Raw genomic sequence first — 25361 nt, 5'->3', positions numbered from 1 at the left:
GAAAGTAAGTGAAGAAAAGGAGTTAAATGTAAATCATAAAGTGTAGTTGTAAAGTAAATTGGGTATAGCAGATTGTCCTAGACTGCTAAGTTGGGAATGAAAATAGTAGCTATTTTGTAGATACAATTTAAAAGAAGAACATGTTTTTAAGGTGACTAGCAAGTCCTTTAGAGCCCTTGCAGTGTAGTGGTCACAGCCTGGGCTGCTAAAGGTAAAGTCAGCCATTTGAAGCCACCCCTTGGCTGCCCTTGGGAGAAAGATGAGGTTTCTACTCCTGTGAGGAGTTACAATCTTGGAAACTCACAGACCACAGAGTCAGGTCTACCCTCTCTTGTCTGTGTCAGTCTGGGTGGACTAGAGAAACAAATTTATAGACACTCATATTCCTATAAGGAAGAGGTTTATATATAAGAGCAATTACATATTGAGAAAACATCCCAGCCCAATCCAGATCAAGTCTGTAAGTCCAACATATGTCCAGTACCAATCTATAAATTCCTCTTCACACTCATGAAATGCCAAATGCAGAGAGATCACAGGCCAGTGGGTGGAAAGTCTTTTGGATCCAGTGGGGGTAGAAGCATCGGCGCTGGCAGGGGTCACCACGTGGCTCCTTCAGCTCCAGGGCTCTCATGTAGCTCCATGTGTCTTCTCAACAGGAATGTCTTGCAGGGAGAGGGCGTGTGTCTGCCTCCAGTGAGCTAGTTATCTCCTTAGTGGCTCCAAATGAGGTCATCAAGCTGCAACCTGATTAAGAGACCAAACTCCACCCCTTCACTCTTAAGCCTCAAACTGACAACAGATTATGTAACTACGACACTGTCTTCTAGGGTAGCCATGAGTTGAGTCAGCAAAACCTGTGTGTGAATCCCCCATGGCATGAAAACGTGAGGAACTCTAGAAATTGTGAAACCCTGGATGGTGAAGCCCTGTCTAAAGTGCAGGTTGATAACTGTAACACAATGATGGCTTATCCAGCCGTGGCACCACGTGATTGCCTTGGCTTCCACTCAGTGTAACCGATCTTGTATGATTTTACAGGTCTTGTTTGGCTGTTTCCGTGGGGTGAAGAGAGATGCAACACTACAAAGACTGGCCTTCAATTGGGTGAGAGCCACCCACTTTCCAGAGAAACGGACGATCGCGTGCAGGATGCAGCGACTGCCCACGAGGCCACCGCAGCCAGGAAGAGCCTTTGGCATCCCTGGACGGAAGTCACGTTGGCCTTGCGAAACATTAAGACCCTCATCTTGTCTGATATGTGGGACATATTTTCCGTGCGCCTGCTCATGGCTGTGGCCATCATGCTGTACTATAGTAATTTCATCTTGGCCCTCGAAGAGCGCTTTGGGGTGAAGCCCAAGACGACGGGCTACCTCATAAGCTACAGCAGCGCCCTGGGGGCCCTGGCCGGCTTTGCCGTGGGGCCCATCATGAGGCTGTATAAGCACGACTCCCACAGGATCCTGCTCCATTCCAGCCTTCTCACCCTGGCGCTGCTGCTGCTCTACTCCACCACGCGGACCATGGGCGTCGTCGTTTTCTGCTCCACCCTCCTGTCCTTCTCCACAGCTCTCGGCAGGACCTGCATCACGGAGCTCCAGCTGACGGTGGGTGGGACCCAGGCCTGCGGCACCCTCATCGGGGTGGGCCAGTCTGTGACAGCGGTGGGCCGCATCGTCGCCCCTCTCCTTTCAGGAGTCGTTCAGGAAGTGAGCCCCTGTGGCCCGCCTGGCCTGGGGGCAGCTTTAGTCTTGGTGGCAATCTTAATAATGTCCCTGAGGAAACCGCCCGGTAGTGGTGACAGGAGAGAGAGATCCAAATGTGAGTAGGGCATGCTTGGACAACCTGCTAAACCAACTATGGGGTGCGTCAGCCCGACAGGGGCAGGCCATAATGAGAAAGGGGGTGTCATGGTGTGCTTGGCTGTGAGGTGCCCCGGTCAGCCTTCAGCAGTGCACAGGTATGCCTGTAGGATGCCCAGACATTAAGGCCAGGTACGTTGGAAGGTTAAGGTCCAAGAAGAGCTTTTCCAAAAGGGAAGGTACCACACTGCACCTGAAAGTTGCATCTTCCCTTCCGGGCCCTTGAAGCTCATTGCCCAAGTGGGAAAAGGCTGTCAGCTGCAGGAGCAGGGACTGGTGGTGTAGCCATGGCAAATGGTGGAGAGGTGGAAGGTGGAAAGAAGCGACAAGGATTCTGCTACTAAGTAAGAGTAAAATGTTACACAGCAATTCAAGATCTGCTTGCCAGGGCCATAAATTTCATGTTGACTTCCATACACTAAAAGTGAGTCTTTCTGAAATGAAACCTGGAAGAGGAGAGAAGCACCTTTATTAAACACAAGCGGTGGCTTTGTTAAGTCTTATGATTTTGAGTGGTAGCTGTGGCTGGTTGTCCACTGTGGGGATGCGGGTAAAATTCAGGAGCCTGACCTCAGCCTCAGATCCCAGTTCAATGAACCTGGGACATCCACTTACAAAGCGCCATTGGTGGGCAGTGGGTTATGGAGATAGAAAAAGAACCGTGCTGGGACAAGATAGTTATAAGTGAAGAGTGGTTATTTTGATTATTGGTTGACTCCGTTTGGACCACAAATGTATGTTTCTAATCACCATCTATGAACAAGTGCCCCAACTCTTAACAGTTACGCTTTGTATTTGCAGGAACACAGGTTCTTTGAGCCATGTGTCCACAACCTCTGAGGCTGCCACGCTGCAGCGAGCTCATATTGCCTGAGGGTGTGACACAGTCCATAAGGACTTCAGGCACGACCCTCCCTGCATTCCAATCCAGCTACATACTTCAGGTGGGCCTAGAGCCCAGTGGTAAAGCCGCAGTGCAAGGAATCCTTTTAAAAAGGACATTTTATTCCACTTTTGCTTCCTTCAATGGACCAAGAGCTTGATGGTGTGGCTGGGTGTCATCAAGTCATCTTTTGACTCAGAGCGATCCTGTTGCGGTCCCAAGGTCGTGACCTTCACAGAAGTGGTCACCAGCTCTTTCTCCCACGGAGCACCTGCTGGGTTCAAACCGCTGACATTTTGGTTAACAAGCAAGTGGTCACCCCGGGACCCCCAGAGCTCTGGATAGTTTTTTAGTGGTGTGTTTTTTAGTCTCTGTATTTTCCCTTATTCTTTTTGCTGTTGATCTCATACAGTCAGAAAAGATTCATTTTAAGATTTTTTTTTTAATTCACCAATGTTTGCTTTTGGTAAAATACCTATTCCGGAGAATTCCCTGTGTACATGGAAAAGAATGTGTATTGTGTTGTTCTTTATGTGTTGATGAGGCCTCTTTGGCGAAGAGTATTTATTGAAATCTTCTGTATCTTCCTGGATTTTCTTTCCAGTTCTATTATTTAAAGGGATGTATTGAAATCTCTTCTGGCTGTGTCTTTCGATTTCTGTTAGAATTTGCTCTATGAATTTTGAGCTCTGACATTGGATATGTAAATCTTTATAGCTGCTATGACTTCTTGATGAATTATCTATTTTATGACAAGATAATGTCCTTCTTTATCTCTCCATAGATTTTGACTTAGTCTACTTTGTCAGATATTAATGTTGACTTGTATTTGTTTTTTTTCTCATCCTTCTGTTTTAACTATATTTATATCTTTGTCCCCAAGGTATGGCTTTCTTGTAGGCAACCTATTGTATTGATAGGTCATGTTTTTAATCCCATTCTGCTACTCTGTCTCCCGAGTGATGGATTTAAGCCATTGATGATCAGTGTGACTATCCCCCAGAAGACTTAGCTGCAGCTATTTTGCTAGATTTTGTTTGTTTTCTTTTGAGTGGGCAGTGGGTTCTTTGTTTTTATTTGGTTTCTGTGTTGCATCCTTTGGTTACACGGGCTTTCTTTTCTTTTCATCCGCGCTTTCTGCAGACAACATGCACAATATGCATTGACTTGCCAACCACTCTCTCTGAGGGTATGCCTTAAAATTTTTTTTTTAATAATGACATGTTTTAAAATAAAAAATGGCACAGTGGTGCTTACAAACATACCTCCCAGGGTAAGGAGGTAATTTTCCAACAAATTTAGAATGCTGGGGCTATTTGTGTGAAAACACAGTATTGTTGGGTTTGTGTTTTTCTGAGTCTCTTCATTTTGGTGAGCAGATTTATTAATCTTTTCTGTGGTTACTACGAGGCTTACATTTGACCACCTGTATTTAAAGCAGTCTCTTAAGCCTTGAAATTTCCTTAATTTTCTGACCAGATGGAAATTCTTTAACTACACCAGTTAGCCTTCTTCTCCAGTTCCTTTTGTTTTGATGATGTCGTTTGCAACATTGTATTCTAGACTCCCTGGACTCCCTTTTAAGCTTTACTGTACCGCTGTGAGGCCTTCACCTGAATCCCTATCAGGATGATATGTTCCCAAGTATTTTCACTTCTGCATCATTTCCGATGTAGTTGATTTTCTATCTGAAGGACTCCCTTAATATTTCTTTCAGGCTTGGCCTGGTGGTCACAAAGTCCCTTAATTTCTGCTTATCGGAGAATGTTCTGATTTCTCCCTCATTTTTGAATGTCTGTTGTTCTGCATCTGCTATGCTTGGCTGGCAGTTCTCCCCCACCCCACCCCACCCCCACCCGCAAAGGGCTTTGTACATTTAATCCCCTTATTGTCTTGCTTGCATGATGATAACTCATCATTTAATCTTATTGGAGCCTCTTTGTAAGCGGCATTTTGCTTTCTTTGGATCGGGAATGTGTGATGATGTTGTCTTGGTGAATTTCTCTTGGTTGTCTACTCTATGGCGTTTACTGGGCTTCTTGAATGAAAAACTCTCTTTTCTGAGATATTTGAAAAATTTCTGTGACATTGTTATTTCAAATATCTTGAATAGTGTCCTTCCTTATCTGCAGAGGATGTGTTGCAAAATTCCGAGCAGATGCCTGAAACTTCAGATAACACTGGACTCTATGTGTCTTAAGATTTTCCGATATATGGCATATGAGAGGCACCCACAGTGTCCCAAATGGGCAGCATTAGCCCACTGCACATGAGTAAGGTGCCTCACAGGTGCTCACCCAGCTGTGTTTCCAGGTTGGGCTCCATCTGAGAATGGGGACACCAGCTCCAGGAGGGGACAGGACAGCATGCATCATGCGGTTCAGAATGGCCCATAATTTCAGCACATTTTGGATTATGGCCAAAAGCAACACTAGAGATAGAGGCAGAACTTCTGTATTTCTGTACTTGTTTCACTAGTGTGGATTTCTTGTTAGGGGCTTATGGTTCCTTTTGATGAGGTCCCATGTAACCCTTTGTTCCGTTTATTTCATTCTTTCTCTTCAAACTGGGTGTAAGAAAGCGGCCCCTAGATTCTGAAGGGACATCCTTCCTAAGCCTGCCTTTACGTCGAATTTGTGTATGTGAGGTACAATTTGTATCTGTCAGTTAAATATCTGTCTTACTTTGCAATGTATAGTGTTCGTTTCTGGACATAAAAGCATTAAAGAAGCACGTTCAGATTACACTGAAACGTTTTATCACAGTCATACTAGAATTGATGTTTGATGCACATTTTTCCCATCTGTTATTATGAACCACTGTATGTTGTCATTACTGGAGTCCGTGAAGACTACATGGGCACCTGGGCCTGGCCAGGCCCAAACTCAGTCTCATACTCTTTTCAGTTGGTGGCAGCTAGAGTCTTGCCCCTTTATGTCTAGACTCTCCTTCCCCACCATCCCTGGAACAGATAGCCCAGCTCAGGCTGCATGGCCTGGGCCAGGAGAGGCTACCAGGACTGGACTGAGATGGAGAGAAGCCTAAGTCTGGATTGAGGTCCAGGGTCATGATACTGTACCCAACCGTGGACAGTGTCAGAAAAACAGCTGGCCAGGTCAGGTCTGCATTCAGCAACCTCTTCCCTACCCTGAGGCCTCAGAATGAGCCTTCACTGGCTCCAGGACCAAGGCAGAGGCTCAGGGCTAATGCTTGCCGTGTGTGACACCATCACCTTACAGGCTCAGTTGACACAGCAGCACAGGGTCTGGATGTAGGTATTAGAAATACCTGTTTGCTGCTGTCAGATGAGTCTGGAGTGAGGTGGGACTCCTTTCTCCCCGTTCCCAGGCACTTGCCTTTGGGTTTGCCCCAAGGAAACACTGACAGGGAGGGTTCTTAAGTAGGAGTTGCAAATAAGTCAGACGTTTACCTGTAGAGTTGTTTGTTTGCTTTTTTTCTTTTAGGTTACTGATTCTTCCACTGTTTCAGTTCTACGCTTCTATAGACTTGTATTTTATTATTGAGCTTCAGGATTTCTGATTGGTAATATTTTAAAGATTCCCTCTGTGTTAAATGTGCCATTTTGTTCCTACACTGTTTTCCCAAGTTCTAGGTTTGGGGGAGTTTTTTCTTTATCTCTCTGTGTATACACTCAGTACTGGTTGTTTGAAGTCTGTGCCGGAGAGTCCCATCATTCCTTAACACACATCAGTTGCTTTTGTCCCTTTTATTTGTGACATTTAGGCCATCTTATTGTTTGTTTTTGTTTTGATGTATTAGAAGCGTATTTCCATTTCTCTTGGATTTTTTGCCTGCCCTTTTATTACTTTAATTATCATTATAATGTATTACTAAGGTGTGCTAATTGTCATTTCTCACCCATATAGTCAATTACACATGTCGTATCTGTGACATTAAGTGCTTACCATCTCCCTCTGGAAAACTGCTAGAAAGTGAAAGAACAGGGCTCTTCCCCATGGCAGGACATAGAGTATCAGGTAGTTGGAGCCTCTCTTTAGTACTTGAAAGATGGTGCACTCTGTACCACTTACAGGATGATACCCATCAAGTTGGGAGGAAAAGGCGAGGCACCCTCTTGCTTGCTGGATGGGTTTGGGTAAGCCCTACATGCAGCCTTAAGTAGGTGGTATAGTGGGTAGGGAAGCGGTAGGTGGCTTCTCCCTATTGGCAGTAATGCGGGAGCACTCTACACACATGAAGTGTGGAGAAGTTCTTCCCTGGGAGTCGGACAGGGGGATAGTTTTGAAGAGTCTGTTCTTGGTCAACAGGCCCTGAGTGCTTCTGCACAGACAAGGGATGAGAAGGGGTTTCCATGCTCAGACAGCTATCCCGGACAGAAGAGCAAGGGCTGGCCCTGGACTAGGGGCAAGCTTGGGACTCCATATTTGGGTGTCCTCAAGGGATTGTGGGGAGACTCTAATCAGCGGGACAGTACCAGAGGGGCCTGAGGGGTTAGCGTGCTGTCTCTGTGTGCAGGACAGTCTAAAATTTGCAATGGGGGAAACTTACCCCTCTGATTGGTGGTAGGCTTGGGGATGTGGAGGATTTCTGTGCTGATGATCTGGGCTCTGTGGGGGGAGGAAACCACATACATTGCCAACCCAGCTTCTCTGCACTGAGGAGGCCTGTTGGATTCATACCATCTCCCCTTTCCCTTCCCCCTGTCCCTCCACCTTCTCCCTGGAGTGCACTCCCTGGTTGATCAGTCTCTTGGCCTGAAGTCCCTTCAGTCCATCCTGCAATCCTTTACTGCCACACTCCTTCCCCGTGCTTCCCTGGTTTCTGCAATGTTGTTCGTGTGTGTTGTTCTCGCTCAGACTTGGTACACTGGCTTCATTACTGAACTGTTAATCTAGTACTTCTGTCTCGGGTTATTTTGTTTCCTGATAGTCTGTTCCTGGTCTCCCCAATCAGGGAGTAGCCACCCCCAATTGGCCATGCTGCTCTGAGCTAGCCAAGTGGCTAGCTTGTGTGAGATCGCAAAGTCTCTGCTCACCCACTGCCCTTTCTCGGTCTCTCCTTCCACACAGTATTGAGTCTGTTTCCTCACTCCTTCATTTGATGGTCGGAGGTCCAAGGCAGCTGTTGATGTGTGATCTCGGTTGGTTGTACGAGAGTCCGTGTAGGAAAGGGATGCTACATTGCCTCTCACTCTACGGCCTTCTTGGCCTGTCCAAAGTGAATGTTTCCGGTCAATATCAGTTAGTTGACTCGTCTGCTTCATGGCATATCTATTGAGCTTGCCTCTGATGTATTAAAAATACGTTTTGTTCAAACATTTACATTTTAAACATGAGAACAGAGGAAGTGTGTTCCTCTCCCTGGAAATTTGAGGAGCCTCTTCCTAGGCCTCATGACTTCACGGTCTACCGGACTCCACGGTCTACAGGACTCAACAGTCAGGCTCTCAGCCCTGCCCAAGGGACCAAGTGAAAGTTCCCGATTGAGGGGGCCAACGAACTCTCGGGGAGACATTGACATGGCCCTTTCTGGCTCGATTTGACCTGCTGGGATTACTATTGAAACTCACTTCAGAGCGCAGTCGCTCTTCCTCACACTCTACCAAAACCCACACAAGTTTGATTTAGCTCACTGGAATAGTGTATGTGTTTTATGTACTATCGTAGAACTGATACCTAATTATAAATTTGGTAGTTACGGTTTCTAAACCAGAAAACAATATTTCCATAATTTTAGATGTTTAAGTGGAGCAGACTCAACTATTTATGATAAAGAAGTAATTTGGAAACATGATTTAGTTTGAAGGTTGTCCTTCCTGGATCACGCCAACAGAAATACTATTGTGTTAAAGGGTGTTATATGAAAATTACCTTTCCTGAAGAAGCTTATCAAATTACTATGGAGGTTAGCCTAAAAAAAAAAAAATCAACAGTTGGTGGCAGGAAGTAGAACTTCAGGAATTTCTTCAATCATTTTCTTAGCAAAAGTCTTTTTTCAGAAAGAGGGCCTTATTAAATAACTGTGCCTCCCTCTTCTAATCATCTTTCTTTCCTTTTCGCTCTCAAAATTAAGCAAGTATTTTTTAATACACGAGCAATGCAATTTTTAAGCTGTTAAATTATAGCTATGCTTGTTTGTTTGTTTTTCCTGCCAAATTATATCACTTTAATTTTGAGGTTAATACACAACCTGTAAAATAAGTGAGGCTGGTAACCAAAGATTTATCTGAGACAAAACATTTTTTTGTTATTCTCCGCTAATGCTTTTATGTTATTCTCCGCTAATCACTTTGTTGTGGTTTCCCCCTTCTCTAAGACAAGGAGTTTCTTAGAGTTGCTTTGGCATCTTCTAATCCCTTCCTCTACTCCAAGGTTGGCTCAGACCAACAGCACCAGCACCACTTGAAAGTCTGTTAGAAATCCAGACAGTCAAGCCCCTGGTCAGACTTGCTAATGACGACTGTTAACAAGCTGTTATGCGATTTGTATGCACTGTGAAGTTTGCAAAACCACTAGTCTCATGAAGGACCATTTGTATTATTGATAGAATATAATCTCGGGGAGATTGTATAGCTCAATGAATGGGTGTCCTTGTTGTTGTTTATTTTGGTTTTTAATTGTCTTGAAGAACTTGTATAATCCATTCCATAGCTATTAGGTTGAGCCAAATGAAATCGCTGTTCCTGTAAGTCAAAAACAGGGCAACTGCCCGCGATTTCGTATGACTCAACTGAACATTATATAAAGGCAGTTGACTTCTCCGAAAAGTGGACGAAGAAAATTGCACTCTTTCCTCTGTTATACTCATCACCACTGCTAAATGCTGTGAGACTGGCCTCAAGACGTGGGGCGTTTCAGATTCCTGGGGCTGGCTTGAACCACCAGACATCCGTTTTCTCTGTCTGGTGAGCTAGAAGTCTGCATTCAGCACGGCAGGGAAAAAGTTTTTGTATTGACTTGGGTCGAAGATTCTTGTATTTTCTGCCTCCATGACTCGGTTTCCGGGAGGTCTTCATGTGCTGTCTAGCCTCCTCTCCCCCTGTGCTTATTTCTCTGTGCCTGATCCGGTCGTGTAATCTCAGAAGTGATTGACTGAAGAGTAACCCTAAAGGGACACTAACTTAACTAAGTGCTGTTTCTCCCAAATGGGGTTATATTCCCAGGTGTAGGGATCTCAGATTTATGACCTGTCTGTTGGGCTGGCCAGGGAGATGTCTATCTCTGTCCTCATATCCAGTGGGATGAGTAAAACTCAGCTGGGAAGGCGAGGGGTGGGATGTGACTGGACATGGAAGTCATATGAGCAAGGTACCAATTTCCAATACCGGTGGCCTCCTGCAGTACTAAAACCTGGCAAGCATATTAGGCTTAGAGCAAACAGAAGTTGATTATTTTTTCTTCTTTCTTTTTTTTTTTTTTCATTTACCCAATGCCTGCCTTTGACCTCTGGATCAGAGTCTAAAGCACCTGGTGTTTGGAATATATCCCCAGAGTCTAGAATCACTGGGGCAAATCGTAAAGGGACTCCCCTGAATGAGGTTTTAGTCACACAGATGCCGGTGATCCCGGAAGAATTCAGGCTGCCGGATTCTCGGCAGACATGTCTGGCTGCAGGAAGGAGGGCTGCTGAGTCAATAAGAGGAGAGAGCAGGTGTCTGCGTTTCCTGGCAGTGACTTGTGAGCAGTGAGAGTGAAACGACTGGAGGGGTGACCACGGAGGGTAAAATCCCACAGTCCTGGTGACTTTATGAGCAGCCCTCAGGAAGCACGTGGGAAGGTGCGGTGAGTGGCATTGCTCTGGCCGCAGCTCTGTGCCCAGAGGGAAGGGCTGGAGATGCGGGTTGAGCACGGTGTTTCCTGCCGCAAACCTTTGTGGGCATTTATGGAGCTCCTTGGGAAGGGCATATCTAACAGTTGCTTGGCATCTTTTCCTAAGAAAACTTGACCAGATATTGATTGGAGTGAGACTGTACTCTTAGAAAAAAAAATTTTTTCAGGCTCTGGGACACTGAAGGAATTTTTTAAAATTTGGAATGCATAATAAAAGCTACCACTGTGATCCTCCATTTCTTGTCCCCCATCTGAGCTACTTGGATAGTAGTCTTTAATGTGCTTGCAGGAAAGTGTACACATTTAGCCAGGATGATGCAGTGTTTCTTGGAATCGTGTGTTAGGTTAAAAAAAAAGTATTCATTTCTCTCTTTTCTCTTCTGAAAACTTGCCAATAAAATCTTTTAAATTGTAATAAGGTATTTAAATTTACCCTAATAAATTGCATTTTTAAGTCATTGTATCTCATGTATAGTTCAGCGTGTCATCCTGAAAGTGCTTAGAAATGTTCACCTTTAGTATGTTAAATTGCCTCATTAGGTAAACCACAAAGTACTTGGCCTTCCAACTACTATACTGAAAACTCAATCAACTCAGAAACCAAACTCACTGCCATAGCGTCGATTCCAAGACCTAGTGACTTTATATATTTTATAATCTATAATGTAGCAACTTTGTATGTAATCTAAAATTCATCCTACTCTGTCACACAAATGGTTCAATAAATAGCAAATAACCTCATCACAGTAAAATTTATTTATGATCAACCTCATGTACTAATATGAATGTCTTTTAAAACATTATACTTTAGCATATATGCTGCATAAGCACATGATTTTACGTTGGATCTGATGTTTTCCCCAAACCCATGCTATCAGAGTTGATTTGAACTCATCAATTCAGGGTAGGACAGTGGTTCTCAATCTTTCTAATGCCACGACCCTTTAATACAGTTGCTCGTGTTGTGGTGACCCCCAACCATAAAATTATTTCCGTTGCTACTTCAAAAATGTAAGTTTGCTTCTGTGATGAACCATAATGTAAGTATCTGATATGCAGGATGTATTTTCATTGTTACAAATTTAACATAATTAAAGCATAGTGATTAATCACAAAAACAATATGTAACTATAAATTGGAAAATATTTATTTCTCATTAAAAATAAATGAAATGTTTTCCTTGAAGCATGGTATAGCATGGGTAACAAGCAGTCTTCATGCCGGGTGCTTGTAGGTGGGCATATCTGCATGTGGGCAGACCCACCTGGGGACGGATAGAGTGGTGTTATGGTTCAGTTCCTAAGACCATTGGTATTATGTGTTTTCTGCTAGTCTTAGGCGGCTACCCCTGTGAAAGGGTCGTTGGACCCCCAAAGGTGTCGCAACCCACAGGTTGAAAACTGCTGGGGTAGGATTTCCAAGGTTGTAAATCTTTATGAGAACAGCCAGCCACATCTTTCTTCCTGGAAGGACCCATGGTTTGAACTTCTGACCTTGCCGTTAGCAGCCCCGTGAACCCGTAGAGCCACTAAGGCTCCATTCACCAGATGTAAACATGTATAAATGAAAACAAAGTTCTATTTTTTTCTGATTTAGTGCATTGTAAAACACAATCTTGACAAAAAAAAACTCACTGCCCTCAAGTCAATTCCAATGCAGAGTGTCCTTATAAGGATACCGTAGAACCACCTCTGTTGATTTCTGAGACTCTAGCTCTTTACCCGGGTAGAAAGTCCCGCTCAGGCAGAGTTGCTGGTGGTTTTGAACTGCTGACCTTTCAGTTAGCAACCCAGTTTGTGACCATAGTACCACCAAGGCTCCTATTTTGAAAATAGATCCTTTAAAATAATTTATGCTCTTTCTTCGACACAAAGAAATTATAATAGGTTAAAGGGGGGAAAAACCTATCTTTGAGTCTATGTTGACTCATTAGCAAACCTCCAAAGATATTAATCACATATAGCTTAAAAGTGAACTATCAGGATCCTGTTAAAACAAAAACACTGCTTTGTTTTTAATTGGTCTTGATTTAACATACACATTATTGATAAGTAATGTCTTTTTCCAAAGCATTAGCTACCATGGAGGGGAAAAAAAAGTAGTAAACACACCTATTGGTACTACCCATTGACAACACGGATGCAACTCAACTTTTTCTTCAGCCTCAGCGAAAAATCCATTTTGAATAGTTGGGATTCGATTTTTTTATCAAAGCAGAGATTTATTTTTTGGTAACAGTTTACCTAAGGAAAACCAAGTTTGCCTAATAAAACTGAAATACAGAAATGACTCCTGTCAGCAGCACGTACTGCTACTGGGGCTTGGCACCGGTGTGCCTGGGCACTGAGTAGCTGCATGTCCGAATACTGTTCATCTGCTCGGTGTGGGCACAACATACATTCTCATTGCTGGCAGAGCCGGTTTGGCCTCATGGATTTAGTGTTTTATTCTGGTTACCTTCAAAGCAAAGTCAATAGCACTGCGCCATCATTTCCATTGGAGCATACCAAGTTTTACCCATGGTTAAAAAATAAACTTTGCAGTTTCAGGTAAGTAAACTAGATGCCCCAGAGTAAAAGGCAATCATGGTAGTAAATATTGTAAACATATATGAAGTGGAAGCCCAAAACCACATTCTAATGGAAACCTAAAATTGGGGAAGTTGAGCCATCAAAAAAATTTATTTTCATTCTCTGCCATTGGGTCAATTCCGACTCTTAGTGACTCTATAGGACAGAGTACAGCAGCCCCTGTGGGTGTCTGCGGCTTGAATCTTTATGGAAAGATAAATTTTTTTCTCCCAAGGGACAGCCCCTGAGTTCACACTGCCCACTTTGTAGCCAGCAGACCAGTGCATAATCCACACCACCAGGGCTCCGTGGTTGAGCCCAAAATCTGCATTATCCTTAAAAGCCACGAGGTAAGGATTGGCATTAACGTTTTTGGACGGCCGTGGGGGGAAGTATTGAATATTTTAGACCACACATTATCTTTAACGCCTTGACAAGGGTCCGTTTATAGAGAGAGAGCTAAAAGACAAATTACAATCTTTATTCCTCTAATAACACGTTAAGCCTATTTTATATACATCATGAATTTTAAAGCTATTGCAATTGATTTTTTATTGTGAAAATAGATGCAACAAAACATGAGTTCAACAGTTTCTGCATGTGCAAGGCATCGATACAGGTTACATTCTTTGTGGTGTGCATCCGTTATCCTTTTCCAAAATGTTCCATCATTATAGAATTAAAATCTTAACACTCAAAACTCTTAGCATGCGCAAATTCCACTTATGATCCCATTTAGTACCAACAAGAGTGGTTTATGTATATAAAAATATCAAAGTTGGAAGTTCTGGAAAAGATCAGATTTCCTGCCATTTTTATTTACCCCAGTGACAATAAAATGTTGGCATGTAATTTAATATTGAAACTTTGGTAAGGCATTTCACAGAAACCAAAATTGATTTCCTCTTTCAGTGTACAGATACAGAATTTGCATTTGGCAAGAAGTTCCTATAGCCGATGCCAATATCCTCGCCTCAGCAAGATTTAACTTAGGGGCAGCGGGACCTCATGCAAGACAATGTTTAAAAAGGAGAAATACTGGAAGATTAATCACTTTATTTCAGAATTGAAAATCAGAAAACTTACTGCTTGTGAATCTGGCCATCCTGTTCACTGGTCCTGCCTAGGGGCAGCTAGCACATGCCCACAGCCCTAGACGATGAGAACAAGTGCCCAGGAAACCTCAGTGCCACATGGAAACATCCTGATAGCCATGCTAACCCTTCAAAGTAATAAGCCGGGTAGATGGAAACTATGATAACCCATTTACAGTAGATAGGTCAGTCCTGCACATCAGAAAACTGAATTGATTATACTTCCAACCAACCAACTAGCTGCTGTCCAGTCACCTCCAACCTGTGTTCCCCAGGGTTTTCGATGATGGACTTGGCGGAGACAGATCACAAGCTCTGTCCTCAGAAACATCCTCTTTGTGAACTCCAAAAACCTCCAAAATTTTCAGGGAACAGTCAAGCATGTTAACTCTTCACACTGCACCTTAGGGAGGGACCAGACTAGTTGTGTTTGGACTTAGAGATAGTAAAATGGAATTTTGTTTGTCAAATTGTATAAAGTAAGAAACTAAAAAAAGAACTTTTTAAAAAAATCTTTCACCCCTAGATTTAAAAAAGTCAAATATTAATCATCTAGAAGTTTCCTCTCCACTGCTCTGGTATGGTTGATCCATGTCTGCTCTGTGAGCTAGTTGATTTACTGGACAACATCTGAAGGACTTAGGAAGGAGAGGATCATGTCTCACAGCCCACGCTTGTCTTTGTCATATAGCAGTCAGACAACTGGACACCCCCTTCCCCGAAGGGCAGATTGAAGGCTCTGGTCAAAAAGTGGGATATAAAGTAGAAGTGCTGAAGGTGAGAGAGATGATGTGATCCGAAGGTCACCAGTCTAAGCTATGGTACTTTCTCATTCAGCTGATGGGAGAGAACAAACGAAGCCTCAGCAGATAATACCAACAACTATTTCAATTGGACAAACAAACCAATCTCCTTACTCTTTAGAGAATAAAGTCGAGTGTGGGCTGTAAACAAACCCCAAACTTACAGCTCTCAAATAACACGAAAGTGCTAGTTTTAACATAAACATAACTTGGGCAAGGCAGCAAATACAAAACATACCGAGATGTAAGAAGTTACTGTTTATACTAGTAAAATGCATTCCTCTCACTACAAATAAATCCAAACCTGTTGGAATAGAGTCGATTCCAACACGGTGACCTTCAGGTGTGTTATATAGCACTTTGCTCCACATGACATTTAATAGATGGATGTTCCAAGGTCGATCGATCACCAGGCTTTTATTATTTCTGCCTCTGTAGGGAGTTGAACTGTCAACCTTTTGGCTAGCAGCCGAGCCATTAGCTGTTTGCACCATCCAGAGATGGCATACCCTGCCTACAAATCTAACAAAGAGCTGAAGGAAGTGTCAATTCTGATATGCAGGGGGCAACTGCAGAAAAATTAGTGTTTAAAACGGTATCAGATCTTGGAGTCAACGTCTAGGTGTTGTCTTCTAACGAGAATAATGATTTCTATAAAAATCGATCCTATGCATTCTATATGAAGAAAGAAACCCTGACTTTTCACTTGTTGGTAGTTCCAATAGAGTGGCAACAAATGCAAAAAACAGACACATCTTGCAGCCAGATGGAACTTTTGTTGGACCAAGTGTTAAAAAGGCTCAGAGATCTTTTTGTTGGGACAGAAAGTGAGATTGCTTTGGTCATTAAGTTGGTTCAGCCACGTACTCATACTCTCTCCAACTAGTATGTCTGGAAGTTAATACTTATTTTTTGAAAACTAGGTATAAAAAATAGCTAAATGGAGCCAAGTTTTAACATGGCATTGCTTTTGTTCTGAAAAGTAGAAAAAACATCGAAGCCCATAGTGGCTTTGAAAACAACATGGCATAGGTGCTTCCTTAAAGAAACGCATAGTGACATTGAGATTCTTTCTGTTACTTGTCATGAGTGGAAGCTGAATTTAGGCCACCTGTTTGACAACAAGATGTCTATAAATGAACATTTTCATATGAAGTTCCATATAAGAAGTTATACTTCTTATAATAGTTATTAATATGGGAAGTCAAGAAAAATCAAGAAATTTATTTTCCTAAGATGATTTGCACTTTCAATCTACCTTTTCAATGGTTCTCTGAGTGGCACAAGTGACTAAGTACTCAACTACTAACTGAAAATTGGCAGTTAGAACCGTCCAGTGGTGCTGCCTCCTACCACCAGCCTGGTGCTCTGCTCTCACGAAGTCACTGCCTTGACAATTCCCTGGAGCTCTCTCCCATCCCCAGGGTATCTCCTTCAGTCAGAATGGATGATGCCCAAGAATAACTGCCTCCTTTCCTGGTAGATTTCATAAGTTGTAACTACTCTGAATGCTTCTTCTTGGCCTTCATGAAAATACATGTCACCGTTGAATGAGTCAAATTCCTATAACAAAATTCTGTATGTTGGTGTAAATCTTCTTCCAGCTTAGAACTCTCAACATTCTCATTTAACATTGAGATATGTTTGGCCTAGAGTCCTAAACTTGTAATTTTCAAACGAATCCACTTGGAAGGTGTCCCTCTAGAGTCTAAGTGCACCTGTCCTATTTGGGTCTGCCCTCTTCCCTGTCTCTACATGGCAATCTAGCAGACTGCTGAGATTTGAGTATTTCAAAGATTTGTAAGGAAAAAAATATATAGAAGATTCACTTCTCCGTGTTGTGAGATAGGGGAAGGGATTGGAGAACCTTTGGGTCAAGTTTTCTAAATAGTGTCTTTTCATTTACTTATCCATGTTTCTTTCAATAACATTATGGGCACCTGTCCCCTGTGATATATCACCAGTGTGAAACCAAGGTATGAGGTAAGTGGGGGCATGTGTCTAAGAATTGAACCCAGCAACTCAGTCTTGTTCCCGGCAACTTGAAAAGAGGGATTGCTGAGCAAAATTGATAGCCAAGAAAATATACAGTCTAAGAGACAGATTTAAATATTTATCTTTAATAATTGCTTTCTTTTTTCTTTCTAGACTAAAAACAGGTATTTGGATGAGTAAAGTCCATTTTATATGAAAAATATGAGTTATACTTTATTAAAGATAGAGGTACCAAATGACAGCCTAGCGGGCAGTGGGAACAGTGGGGGCAGGGAGGCGATAGAGCTCCCACATTCTCCCAAAGTGTTTCCTGAATAAAATCCAAAATCTGAACTCGCACCCATTTGTTAGACATTGGAGCACTGTTGATAGAGACCTCAGCCTTGTCTGTGTGGCACCTCTGGCATGAATTCAAAATTCTAGAACCCTCGAGAGGCAAGTTCTGTTAACATAGTAGGTAGTTGATGGATGTGAAGATCAACTCCTGCATCCTCCTCCTCCAAGTATTGCACGATATCCAACCCGCCAAACATTGTAAACAATTGCTTCCTCAAGTCCCCGACATGCCACATAGGAGACCCACAAGCTTCACCCAAACCTGCCGTCAAAGTCTGCTTGTCATTGGAAGCTGCTTTCACCCACGCAACTTTCCGCAGCATTGAAATGAGAGAGGGGACCAGGGGGTGGCATTTGCATGTCCTCACCACACACACAACAGACAGAGGAGCAAACGCCAGACCCGTGGCCTCTCACCCATTCCATAGGAATGATGGGGCCTCTCGTGTGTGCTTCAGAAGCCAGGCCCTTTACCTGCCTATAGGCTCAATTGTTCTCCTGCTTCGAATCACTGTGGGTCTTGCGTACTGAGGGCTGCGGCCTGCTTCTACCAAGCACCCTTTTTCAGGATGGGAAACACCCATGTGCTGAACTGGCAGATCTGTCCCCTGCTTGCAGGAGGTGCCATTCAACTCCTGCAAAGATGTTGCAGTGTTTGTGCCATCACCTAAAAGCTGATTGCAGATATATACTTTTACATAAATAAAATTTGAGGCATATATATATATTAAAATTTTCATTAACAAGGTGTGTTAAAAATTTCAAGTTCTCTCCTTCAAGTTCAATAAAGGCACTCTCCCCACCCCCACCCCCACCCTTTAAACCTTCAAGGAATATAATGGCTAGCAACAAGTCGGAAAGACTTAAGTGTTCAATTTCATTAATCAAAAACATGGCTCTACCACCCAAAGAAATCCCCATAGGAAGTTTTAGATAGATTCCATGATTGTCATGTGTCAGAGAAACAAACTACAGCTGTGTTAGGTTCATCTCCCCAGGTCTGCTGCTGGCCATTTTCACTAAGGCTTATTATCATTTCCAAATCTGGCTTTCCAACTCCCAGGTTCCGATGCCCTCCGGACCAGCCTTGGTGGTGGCTTAGGTTGGATGCCTTCAGTCAAACGTTCGTCCCTCACTGGGCCAATCTGACCTTTGGAGAGAAGAGGCCGTCGAAGTATGCCTGGGGTCTGGGTGCCTCCTTCTTTGCTGTGAGGAGTTGAGGGGGGGCGGGGCTGCTCTCTGCTTGAATCTCCTTCCAGCTCATTCTTAAATTCCATCTTGTAGATCTGCTGGGCTTTCCTTGTGATCTGTTCTGGCAGGTAGCGCCTCCCTCGGGGTTGCAAATTGAGCACAGTGGTCCCAGTACCTGGATCGGAGTCGCTGCTGTTGCCATCTACCAGGGAGCAGAGAAGGGCAATGTGAGCAATCGTCTTAGAGATCAGGTGTTGTAGTGACAGCACATTTGTGGATCACTACACCCGCCATGCCCTTGAGGTCTCTATCCTATCCAACCCTCCCCACCCCCAACCTAACGCTAGCTGTGTGACCAATGTGCACTGGCAACAATACCAATGTTGAAGAGCTCGCTAGGTGTCAGACACCTTGAAATTCATGGACCCATTTAATCCGCATAAGCACCCGTTTTGTGGGTGAAGTAACTGGTGAATAATGGAAGTGGATTAAGTGGTAGAGCTAGAATTCACATGGAGATGGTCTGACAGCAGGGCCTATAGTCTCACCTGCCCATGGGAAAGACCCAAGGAGACCGGGTATTCAAGAAGCTTCGCCTTGTGTCGGTCATGTAGTAAGCAGCTCGTCCAAAGACCATTTGCCATAAAGTGGATGCCAGCTTATGTTCCCCTCCATGGATGTCACAGCAGAACGGTGCTGCAGAAGCCTTGTTAGTGGCTGAGTTTGAGGCAGGGGACCATGAGGCTGGGTGGATTCAACTCTCCAACCTTTCGGTTAGCAGCTGAGTCCCTTATGGTTCATACCACCCAGGAACTTCAAGCCACTTGTTAACTGCTATTGTGAAGATACTTATCTGACCTTGGAACCTCATTTTTGCTCATCACATGGTGATAACGCATGGCCCAACATTCTAAATATTTCACGTTCTCCTAGCCTTCCTTATTTTCTCTTCCATTATTCCACCTCTAGTATTCGGCTTTCATCTACTCAGTCAATTAAGTCACCGACTAGGCCCAAACTCAACCCCATCGAGTGAATTCTGACTCACAGTGGCTCAGTGGAGAATTCTGAGATTAAATGTTCAGAGGGGTAGGCAGTCTCATTTTTCTCTGTAGGAGCAGCTACTTGGTTTGAACTATCAACCTTCTGTTAGCAGCCAAACATCTAAGGCACAGGACTGACCACTCACTCACTCTTGTTGGTTCCAATTCATAGGGACACTATAGGACGGGGTAGAAATGCCACTGGAGGTGTCCTAGACTGTAGCTCTGTACAGAAGTAGAAAGCCTCATCTTTGTCCCCGAGAGGGGCTGGTGGTTTCAAACGGCTGACCTTGGAGTTAGCAGCCCAGTCATTATGAAACCAAGACCCCTGCAGGGCCACCAAGGGTCCTAATTAAGCAAACAAAACCGTCCCCAAAGTGTATTATCATTATATCCCACATGTAATAATACACAATCCTAATATAAGCCTCATAGTTTTCACACAAAATGAGTTATAAAGCTTATGATCAAATAATTAGATGTATGAGGCTTTATGAAAAATATAATGATAATTAGGATATACAATAATTACAATCAGAAGTGAAATATATGGTTACCTTTCTGAAAAAGCATTTGAATGCTTACACACATTGAAATGTTTACATATTTTCACATTTATAATTTTCTATTTATTGTTGACTAATCACAATGGTCACCATATTACTATTGCTCTATCAAATACGAGGGGCTTCAACAAGTTCACAGGGGGAAAGTCCGTTACCTTTCAATTCCTTTTTTACACAAATTTTTTGAAGATCTCTCATAGAAACATTATGAGGAATAACTCCATTATTTATAGGGAACACAGAACTTCATTTATAAATGTTGTGATACAAAGCCAATCAGAGGTAACCACATCACTATTTTATATTTTCAAAATTTTTTACTGGTTGTACTTAATTGAAAGGAAGAATCAGCAAATGTCTCTTTTATTAGAATAGGAAATAAAACTTGAATTTTTGTTGTTGTTCCAAGTGTATTTATTACCTGCATTAGAAAAGTTATTTCTCTTTTGTAGCTTTTCTGGAAGTTTTGCATTTTTCGGTAAAGATAAATAACGGGAGGTTGATGTAGAAGCCTAAAGTGGAAATGGAAGATGTTATTAGACTACACAAGTATTTTTTCTTTTACATTAAAAGTTTAACATTTTTTGACAGACCATGAATTGGTGTTAAAAATCAAAATTTTAGTCTTTGATTCCAAACTACTTAGTGAAGGGGAAAGGGAGAGGGAGTAAAGCACTGTGTACGCAACAATTAACTAAATTATTTCCTAAGTGTAATAGAAATAAATATTAAGGAAATTTGAAATAAACTGGGATCACTGGAAATAATATGTGAAACCATCGCATTTTCTTAAAGAAAGCCTACAGAAACATATATTTCTAAGAGTACTCCTAAGAGACTTAGAAGTTATCAGGGAAGAATTTATGTGAAAATGTAAAAGTTTTATTTACTTCAGTAGAATTTGAAAAGGATAGAAAAACAAAAGGTCTTAGTCACTCTGGCTGGTTTTTCTTAGGCCACAGTCTCTGGTTTCTTTAACTTTAACTGAGATGGCCACATTTTAGACATCAAAGAGATTATCTTGTTCACATATAACCATTTTGTTCTCTGATGACGTAACCCAGAATATTATTAAAAATAAGATGTAGTGTCTGCTACAGTGAATCAATAATCATAACATCCTTGACAAAAGGGGTTTTCTTTATCTACTCACAATGCGTCAGACCAACTAAAATTCGTGAACAAACACGCCATCAATGCTACACTCACCCTGCCCACCGGGGTCTTCTCATAATTCCTCTGGGGACCCACAACTTGCCCACCTCAGGGCCCTCGTGCTGACTTTCCTCAGAAAGCTCACCTGCTCCTTGGCACATGAAGTCTCCCGCCATTCTAGTTAAGATGACAGCATCCTTTGACTCCTCCTCCCTATATTGTCTAGCTCCTTTCTTGACCCTGTTTGTGTTTAATTTTCCCCGATAATACTTATTGCCTCCTCTCGTAAACATAAATGCTTATTCTTCTCCTCCACTAGAATATGCATCAAACATAAGAACACAGGGGTCTTCTTCCAATTTGTTCACTGATGTGTTTCAAGTACCTGGAACAGTATCTGGGATATAACAGAAGTTCACAAACTATCTAGAAAGATGTTATCATTAATTTCACCCTCAAGAGAGTCTGGTTCCAGAGTCTCCCACCACAGCGTCAACCCTCAGCCTCCCTTCGGTCTGCAGGGCGCTGTCTCCGCTGCTGGAAATCCTATGCCTATTTCAGAGTCACAAGTTCCAGTTACCGTGCGATCTCGATTCCAGCTGCTGTCCTTCCGAAGGCTCTCCCTCAGACTGTGGCGCCGGCGGATCAGAATCTCTTTGGCCTGCCTCTCGCTGGTGTCCGCAGTTAGGTTGTGTCTGTTGTATGACAAAGTCTGAAATGCAAACACGTGAGTGACATTTCATGAAAGCATCAAGCATTTCCCCTAGGTGGTCCAGAGCTTGGCCATGGCTCTCTGGTTTTCCTCCCTGTGTAGAGCAGTGAGATACATAAACGTTTATCAAGATTTTCAAGATTTGAGATTCTACGTTTCCCCCTCGAATAAACGTCAGAGAATATTTTTCTTACACTGAAAAGTCCAATCATTGTAAATGAGGAAAATGCCTGAATTCATGAAGTGTCTTTGTCTACATCAAATATCATAAATATTTAATCATCACTAGCAGATATTAAAAATACATATTTAAAAACTTTTTAGACAATTAAATTTTTTTTAAATCTTAATGCATTGCCAACGGAAGATAAATTAGTGCCATTTAAACACACAAAGACACACTACAAACCATGCAATCAAACAAACTGAAAAAATAAAATAACAACCACTGGAAGCCACTTGGTGGTGCCACGTCCTTTTAGGTAACTTTAGAACTCGTCAAATGTCAGAGAGAGCTACTGTCATTAGTAATAATCAACTCTTTTAATTTGAAGGGGACAGACTGTCTATATTAGGTCCATACACAGAACTTTAGAAACTAATAAGCTATTTAGATATGTTTTCTAGGATGCATCATAATAAGCAGTTAAATTCGGTTTTAAAAATAGCATTAACATAGACACCAGTGAGCAGAACTATGAGGAAGGAACCAAAAAAACTGGAATTTTTTTAAAGCTAAGTATTGAGTTTTTGTTTTTTTACAAAACAATCATATCACCTTCAAAGTACTCTCTCGTTACAGTCAAATTTGTCAAATTTGTAATTCTATTCTTGAAAACATTTTTCAAATGCATCTGTTTGGATAGCTGACAGCATCTCTCGTTTTTCCCCTCATCTCTTCTATGGCATCTAATCGCTGTCTTTTCATGTTCTTCATTTGTGGAACCAAAAAGGAGTTGCACAGAGCAAGGTCAGGTGAGTCAGGTGTGTGGGGCAAGAGAAGCATGCTGTTTTTCCCTAAACCTAGAGCACTGAGTGGGCTCCATTAGCATTATCATGGTGGCAAAACCAGTCAGTCCCCTGTCTGACACAAATCAGCCCTTTGTGGTCACCCACTGCTATGCTGCCTTTTCAGAAACTCTAAAAGGAAAGCTTGACGAAGATTCTGACCGGTGGAACAAACTCCAAATGCACTTTTCTCTTCACATCAAACTCCAAATGCACTTTTCTCTTCACATCAAAAAAATCAAATAAGCACCATCTTGATCTCTGATTTCACTCGACGAGCTTTTATGGGGTGAGGTTACGATGGTGCCTTACACTGGCTTGACTGATATTTGCTTTTGAGGTCATAAGAATAGCACCATGGTTCGTCATTAGTAATGACCTTGGGGGTAAATAAGTCTGGATCACTTCGGAGCTGTCCTTTCAAAGCAGGGCATGTTTCCACTTGATGCTCTTTTTTCTGGTTAGTCAGAACCCGAGGCACAAATTTCGCAGTGACCCTTCTCACTCCCAAATCTGTTAAATTCACTGAACCAAGCTCCAAGATAATCCAGATAACTTCTCCATCTTTTCAATGGTATATTGTCAGTCTTTCAAGTACCTGTACATGAATTTTGTCGACATTTTTGTCTGTTCAGGGTGTCAATGAACGTACAGAATGGGGTTTGTCATCATTGACATTTCACCTTTTTTGAAATGAGAAAAACACGTATGTGCTTGAGTAGTTCCCATAGCGCTGTCCTTGTAAGCTGTGTTCAGCATCACAACAGTTTCTCCGGCATTTTTCCAGAGCAAGAAACAAAATTTCACAGCCAGGTCCCATGAAATTGGCCATCACATAAAATGAGGTGCAAGCAAAACTGGGTTTGTGAAAAAGTTCTCTGTGACCAGAGAACCCTCCCAGGCAATGCCACTGGGTGCACTAAGTCAGAGCAAGTTGCTGGATGCTTACCTAGTGGGAAAAATGCATATTACGAAATCTCCGCCCACAGAAGCTTTCTCCATTTTTGTTTTTGTTTTCTTTTGTGTGTATGTGGGGGGGATGTACCATCTTGTATTACTTTTTGTATGAGAAATGCTATGGTAATACAGAATATGTATTCATTCCTGCTTTGAAATATTTACTATCTCATTGGGTATCTAAAACTGACAAAAGAATATAAAATCATTTGATTCAAAGTGATGCCTGTAGTATGAGGTCCAAGTGCTAGTCCACTAGAGCACTGCTTGAGTTCAAGACACTATAGAATCCATTTTGATGTACTGCAACCCTATCTAACAGAATAGAACTCCCCATAGGTTCTTGGTTGTAATTTCCACTGGGGTATATTGGCAGGTCCCCCTTCACCTCCAGCCCCCTGCAAAGTCTCTGGATGGGTTTGAATCCTCAGCTTTTTAGTTAGGGTTGGAGTTCTTAACCATTCTGCAGTTTAAATTACTATTCCACTTGTAGACAGGACCAGGAATGGCCTGGTGGCTGTTGGAGAGGCATTCAAAATTGAAGGATATAGATTAGCTGACATGAAGCACTAGGGTATTCCAAATGGAGACAATGGAGGGAACACTGGCAAAGGAATGAAAACAGACCTAGAACTCGTGGGCATTTGGGGGAATTGACAAAGGATTTCAGATTCTGAAAGAATATCTTAATGTAGAAGCCACAGCTCAGTGTTGTTTGAGTAGATTGCTGTCATTAGGGGAAGGTGGAGGGAGAGAGGGGGAATCAATCTCTAGGATCACCCTAGAACCCAGGGGGACAAATAACAGAAAAGTGGGTGAGTGTCAATGGAGGATGATGTAAAATATGGGGAAAAATCTATAATTTATCAAGAGCTCATGAGGGAGGGTAGGCGGGGAAGGGAGAGGGATGTAATGGGGAGCTGATATCAAGGGCTCAAGTGGGAAGAGAATTCTTTGAAAATGGTGATGGTGTCATATGAGCAAATGTGTTTACACATTGGAGGAATGTGTGGATTGTGATAAAAGATGTCAGAGTCCTCAATAAAAAATATTTTAAAAGGGGGGAGGGATTATAGGACAATGAGTGGAATAATAATTATTATTATTAAAATGGAATGGAGAAGTGTTTGGGGATTTGAAGGAAGCCACAGAAATGACCCAGACAGGAGTGAGGAGGGCGTCCAACCATTTGGGTGACCCCCACGTCACTTCACCCCAGTGCCTCCATTTGTAACACAGAGACAACATGAATGCCTGTAGCATGGTTAGCTAGAGACTAATGCACCCCGTGTAAAAACAGACGTTGCGCCAAGTGTTAGTTATATTATTAGCAAATCATTAGAATGCCAACAGTGGAAATACGGTGAAAAGT

General features: G+C 42.5%; 2 protein-coding genes across 4 annotated transcripts in view; one reads left to right on the top strand and one right to left on the bottom strand.

Moving 5' to 3' along the window:
• SLC67A2 (solute carrier family 67 member 2) overlaps window positions 1-11650 on the top strand; it is a 35389-nt gene extending 23739 nt beyond the window's left edge. For all 3 annotated transcript variants that reach the window (XM_075563335.1, XM_075563333.1, XM_075563334.1), the window contains one exon: window positions 1042-11650. In XM_075563335.1, coding sequence (XP_075419450.1) covers window positions 1042-1832 — 791 coding nt within the window. In that variant the 3' untranslated portion in view covers window positions 1833-11650. The remainder of the gene's footprint in view (window positions 1-1041) is intronic.
• Window positions 11651-18376: 6726 nt separating this feature from the next.
• The window catches only part of SLC9A2 (solute carrier family 9 member A2), a 125746-nt gene continuing 118761 nt past the window's right edge, over window positions 18377-25361 (bottom strand). Inside the window, exons 10-12 of the mRNA XM_075562572.1 lie at window positions 21893-22024; window positions 20579-20669; window positions 18377-18750 (exon numbers count right to left, since the gene is read on the bottom strand). Coding sequence (XP_075418687.1) covers window positions 18377-18750; window positions 20579-20669; window positions 21893-22024 — 597 coding nt within the window. The remainder of the gene's footprint in view (window positions 18751-20578; window positions 20670-21892; window positions 22025-25361) is intronic.

Source organism: Tenrec ecaudatus, chromosome 11, assembly GCF_050624435.1.
Source record: "Tenrec ecaudatus isolate mTenEca1 chromosome 11, mTenEca1.hap1, whole genome shotgun sequence".
Classification (NCBI taxonomy): Eukaryota; Metazoa; Chordata; class Mammalia; order Afrosoricida; family Tenrecidae; genus Tenrec; species Tenrec ecaudatus.
Note: the sequence above shows the minus strand (reverse complement) of the source record. Positions and strands in the feature narration are given on the sequence as shown.